General features: G+C 58.4%; 1 protein-coding gene across 2 annotated transcripts in view; it reads right to left on the minus strand.

Annotated features, from left to right (window-relative positions):
- Positions 1-5,661, minus strand: part of LOC113206414 (uncharacterized) — a 22,065-nt gene that overhangs the window by 1,689 nt on the left and 14,715 nt on the right. The window contains exons 2-4 of one of the 2 annotated variants that reach the window (XM_052267378.1): positions 4,011-4,103; positions 3,707-3,977; positions 2,398-2,553 (exon numbers count right to left, since the gene is read on the minus strand). In XM_052267378.1, the coding sequence (XP_052123338.1) occupies positions 2,398-2,553; positions 3,707-3,977; positions 4,011-4,103 (520 nt within the window). Of the gene's footprint in view, positions 1-2,397; positions 2,554-3,706; positions 4,104-5,661 lie in introns of both variants that reach the window. The other variant, XM_052267377.1, reaches the window with a different exon arrangement.

Consider the following 5,661-nt stretch of genomic DNA (forward strand, 5'->3'; position numbering starts at 1 on the left):
GTGGGGAGGGCGGCGCGTCCTTCGACCTCCTCCTTCGCCGTCGCCTCCCCGCCCTACCGCAACCCCCCAATAGCCGCCTCCCCCACCAGGAGCGCAGGGAGGGAGGGAGTGCCTGGGACTCATGGGGGAGGCTTTCGTGGTTTTCAGAAGCAGCAGGGCGATTCGCAGCGGCCTCACGCGGGGCGTGCCTGTGCTCGCGGCCCCCGCCTTGTTCGAACCGTTGAGCCGGCCGGTGCGGTGAGGAGGCCGGGCCGGGCGCGCGTCTCTCGGGGGCAGCCCCAGCTGCTAATTGAAGCACCCTTTTCCACCCTCCTACTTGATTCAACAACGCCGCGGAAAACATTACAAACAAAAAAAAACACAAAAAACAACACCCCTACACACAGAAGGAAAACGAGAAAATTAAAACGGTGTTGGGCTATGGACATAGGGGCTCGTCTGGTCGGCTCCTCCCTTCCGGTTCCTTATTGTTCACTTCCGGGAGAGCCCACGCCGCCCACCGCCCGCATTAAAGCCCCCTCCCTTCTTAAACTTCATGGAATCGCGATTCAGCTTATCTTTGCATGGCGCTCCGCCCGGGTGAGATGGACCCTCCCCCCCCCTTTCCCTCTCTAGAGCGGGTACATAGTTGGTGCAGCAAGGTCGAGCCAGGTAGACGCAGCATCTCACCACCCCCACCCCTCCCCTCTTCTCCTTCGTGAACCTTGATTCATCCTCAGTACTTTTACTCTCTTCTAAATTCAGCCAGAAAAATTAGGCAAAAGTATAGCGCGTACAGAACACTTGTACATTAGTACGAGGGCGGGGGCAAGGCAGTGAGGGGCATAGGAGAGGCCTGGGGGTGAGAGGCATGGGGGCGGTGGGTGAGGGCTTGGGGGAGGTGTGTCGGGTGTGGGACTTGGGGGCCTGCCCGCACACCCCTCAGGTAAGAATATGACGATATGACCGTGCCTCCGCAAAATGAGAACCTGCCTGGATTTGGTCTTAGGCCCCAGAGCTCATCTGCTTGCGCACCGGGCGAGCCCCTCCCCCTCCCCACCACCGCACCGCCTCATCATCGTCTGACGTCCGGGCCAATAATAAAGAGCGTAAAGAGGGCAGTCTGCTCTTCGCTTTGTGTGTGGCCGAGAGCCTGGACGCTGGGGCCACCACAACGACCATAGCAGTCATGTTGGGTCTGAAGGAAGAACGGGGGCGCCCGTCTGAACAGTCTGAAGTAGACTGACTGGCAGTCTTCGAGGGGCTCATGGCACTCTATCACACTCGCACGGGGCTGCAGGGGTGGAAAGACCTGCCCATTTGTTCGCGCAGAGTCGGTGGTGTGCACGGTCCGGTCGATCCACCCCTCGCGCCCTTTCCTCTCCGCTCGACCGGGGAGAGAAAGACATAGGCGTGGGCGAGGCGGGTCCAAATCCTAGGTCCGCGGGCGGACGCACCTCCACGTCGCCTGATGGATGAGAGGTTGTTTTGTTTTCGCCCGAAAACGAAATCCTCTCATTTACAAACTTTTCACGAAAATTTCCCGATCCTCGGCGGCGACTGTTGCCCCCTGCCCCTCCCACCTCCCACCCCTGACGTCACGTTGCTGCGAGGGTGTGGGTGGCTTGCTGGTGGGGTGTGAGGCAGCTACTTTCTTTTATTTGTTTTTCATTCACCAGGAAACTCTTACCTTACCCCGCCGACTTTTTGTTCCTGCTGGCAGTAGAAATACGTGGAACGGGCATGGGATAAAAACAGACTGGGCACTCTGCTCTGAGGCTAGTTCGCTGGGGTAGTGGTTGAGGGAGAGGGCAGGAGGGGTCAGAGAGGGTTGGAGGTGGTCGGAGGGGTCGGAGGGGGTCGGAGCGGGTCGGAGCGGGTCGGAGGGGTCGGAGGGCGGAGGGGGTAAGGAGGGGGCCGCCCCACCCTGGCGCTGCCTGCGCTGAGTGACGTCCCCGTCAGGTCTGCCATTAACATACTGTGCTGCAGATCCCCCGAGGCTCAGGGGCGGGGGGAGGGGGAATGTTAAGGGATTACGCCAGGGAGTAGCCTGACTGTAATGGCCAATGGAGTAGAGCCAGGGTGTGGTAGGTCAGGCCTCCGCCCCGCTCCGGCCGGGGCGCCTGGTGGCGGCCGGGTAGGCAACCCAGCACTCCACCCGCGTTGGCCGGGACTGGCCAGCAAAAGGAGCTCAGACCACAACTCTGGTGTCAGCGGGTACTCCATTCAGCCGCCGCCGGTCCTCGCGCCCTCCCACAAGTGCCACCTACACTGTTAAGGTCTTACGAAGAAAAATGCCAAATCCTTTGTAATACGAAGGATTTGGACGCTTCGTAGGGAGCAAATCCTTCGTAGGTACGGAGCATTTGGCATTTTGCTTCGTAAGACTTTAACTGTGTGCGCGCCGCGCCTCCTCACCTGTCGATGCCATCCACGGTGTAGCCGGAGCCGAGGAACCCGCAGTAGCAGCCGTAGCCCTTGAAGGCCATGGGGTCGCAGCCGGTGGCGCACACGAGCATGTTGTACAGGTGGAGCACGGAGCGACGGCTGCGACTGCGCCCCGGTTTTTCAACACTGAAAAATAAAATACGACCATGAAATTATGACGGCAACAACTTTGAGGTCATTTCGAACCCCTTACTAAGCGGGAGTGTGGGGAAAACATTGAAAGTGTCCACACCATCCCTACCGCGTTGCCTGAAGTCAAGAGGGATACCCTAGATTGTCTGTTAATGAATAAAAGAAGACTTCTGTTCGCAATGTTCAATAGAGAGAGGGGTAGCTCAGATTGTTTACGTTCGATCAAAGTACAGCAGGAAAAAGCATTGGGGCATCTGAGTCCGCCCACGCGGTCCAACGGCGGGTAAACACATTGTGATCTGAGAGTGGCTCCGGGGGATAGGAAAGTGATGGGAAAGCGGGAAGAGAACGAGCAAGCGAGAGGGGGGGAGGGAGGGAGGGAGGGAGGGATGCTCTTGGACATTCCTGGCCCATGGCTCATGGATAGGAGACGACACTGCAGCGAAAGGCTGACCTACTCCCGACTCCCGCCTTTTCCTTCGAAACTTATCGTCCGACCAATAGAACGTCATCACGGGGCTCTAGACGGCCAGAGTCGCAGAATTGGAAGCCCCGACCCCGCTATGGGGCTATGGGCCGCAGCAGTTGTTATCCCACACCCCTTGACGTAAGAGGAACCCTCCCCACCCTGCCCCGCCGTGGGAGACACAGCTGTGAGATAAGGGTCCAATGCCTGCCATTTAAATTGACTCCTGTCTATCTGGGCGAGGGGTGGGGAGGGCGGCGCGTCCTTCGACCTCCTCCTTCGCCGTCGCCTCCCCGCCCTACCGCAACCCCCCAATAGCCGCCTCCCCCACCAGGAGCGCCTGACGATGGCCAGATAGGCAACCCAGCACCGCACCCGTGATCAACAGGATTGCCTACACTGTAAATCTGGGGTGTCCAGCAACTGTGCGCTTTCAGTTGCACGACCCAGGTTTCTGTGCAACTTAGAGCGCACAGTTGCTGGACACCCCAGATTGACAGCCTAAGCCTTAGGGGTTCCGCTGAAAAACATCCGGTTAACGACTCTGACTCATGATGATCCTCGTTTCGTAGAGGGAGTGCCTGGCGATGGCCGGGTAGGCACCCCAGCAAAGCACCCGTGTTCGACGGGACTGCCTTGCAGTGCCCAGCCTAGCGCAACAGCAGAATCTGTACTACTCACGCAGTCGTGGTGGTGGACGCGTTGAGGTGGTCCATGAGGACGTCCTTGAAGTTGGAGGACGGCCCCCAGGGGTTGTGGCTGTAGCCGAGGAGGTAGCCGTCGGCGACGTCCTGGGGGTCGGCCGCGGCCGCGGGGCCGAGCACGTCGCCGTGCAGCAGGGGGATGAGCTGGCGGCCGTGCTCGGTGCCGTTCAGCGACGCCACCAGGTCGCGGTAGGTGGAGGTGTATGGCACGGAGGGTTCTGCGGGGCCTCCAGGCATCCCTCCAGGGCCTCCAGGGCCTCCTCCAGGGCCTCCTCCAGGGCCTCCTCCAGGGCCTCCTCCAGGGCCCGGCGGTGGCTCACCCGGCAGCGCTCGGACCTGGTCCTTGGTCCAGTAGTTGTTCCGGGGGGAGTTTCCTGACAAGCAGATAAAAACTTTCACTGTAGTTGGTGTTTACATTCAGTGATGTTGCCTTCTAAAAGCTAACAACCACCACAACAAAGTTCATTTTTTCTAAATAATGTATCTATCATTTCTGAAGATGATTGTTTTTTCTTTCGGCCGCTATGCAGGAGCGGGGTGCGCCCCGTGGGCTCTGCATGACTTCTTCATTAAAGCCCTTATCACGCAGGGAACAACGCCACCGGCCACGCCAATATGCGACACTATTAACAATAATCTTATCGAGTGACACGCACGCCACCAGCGCGCCCACGGGGGGCCTGTTGATGCCTGCCAATGAATGCAACCATCCTGCGCCACCAACCAGGCACCCCGCTGCGACCGCGTGCTCGCAACTACTACGGTTTCCTCTATATACTACGGACATTCCTTCGATATGTAAACTAAATCGAGTTGAATGACAAAAACGGGAGTGATAGATACAGGGTGGTCCTGGACCATAGGCCTCTTACTTTATTTTGCTTATACTGTACCGCATGTGCAGGCGTGCGGGCGCGCTTGCCTATACCGTCGCTTCCTTACGGCCCCGTGTGAGTATGCAACCCGTGCGCTCGCGTGCATGCGGTACAGTATAGGCAAAATAGAGGAAGGGGTCTATGAACCACCCTGTGTGGTAGCCAAGGCCCAATATGGTGTTTTGGTCCACCTGGCCACTTTCAAATCAAATATGGCACGGAAACCGGAAACGATACAAGAGATTGACTAGTCAATCTCGAGTTAAGCTCAAGTTTGATGTGATTGCAATAATGCCCCCCCCACACACACGCAAATTGTTTTTGCGTCCCATCCCGCTATAGACGCCAATAGGCTGGGACGCTCTTCCAAGCTGACAGAGAGAGAGAGGGGAGAGGGGGAGTGAGGGGGGAGGGAAGGGAATGGAAAAACAGTTCCGGTGATCGGTTGGCCTGCGAGTGCCTGCCGCTGCGAGCCGCTCAAACGCAACAAGCCGCTCCCACGCGAACGAACCGCGGAGCGATCGACCTATTGAAACGGAGGGAATCCAGTGGCAAGCAATTCGCTGGAAGACAGAGAGAGGGGAGATGAAGAAAGCAAACATTGCCTGTTAAATTCAGCGGGATGGGTCTCTTTTCGGGCTTTACTACTGTACCTTTTGCCCGTGCCCCGAGACGTGCCCTTTAGAACACCCATCCTGCCTGAACGATAACTTCAAACTGTGGCATAGAATTTTGTTTAATTGATGTCGTAAGTAGGCGCGCGGTATCGTGGTAGAAAGTCGCAGATTACGAATGCATGCCGCGGCGTGGCGGGGCGGGGAGGGGAGGGGAGGGGTGAGGTCGGGTCGGGGTTATGACTACTTCGCAGACTCGCCCAGCACACGTCCGTCAGGCCTCCAGGACGCATAGCTGGACCAGACACAATCAGCCATTGTTGCTGGGCCCGCCCCGGCCCGTCACGGCCGGCGAGCAGGGCGAGAGCCTCGGGCGGGGGGCCTGGAGGAAGAAGAAGATGTGTCTGCGGGGGAAGAGGAAGGCGAGCGCCGAGTGGGAGGAT

The sequence above is a fragment of the Frankliniella occidentalis genome, unplaced genomic scaffold, assembly GCF_000697945.3.
Source record: "Frankliniella occidentalis isolate FOCC.00 unplaced genomic scaffold, Focc_3.1 Scaffold50, whole genome shotgun sequence".
NCBI classification, from domain to species: Eukaryota; Metazoa; Arthropoda; class Insecta; order Thysanoptera; family Thripidae; genus Frankliniella; species Frankliniella occidentalis.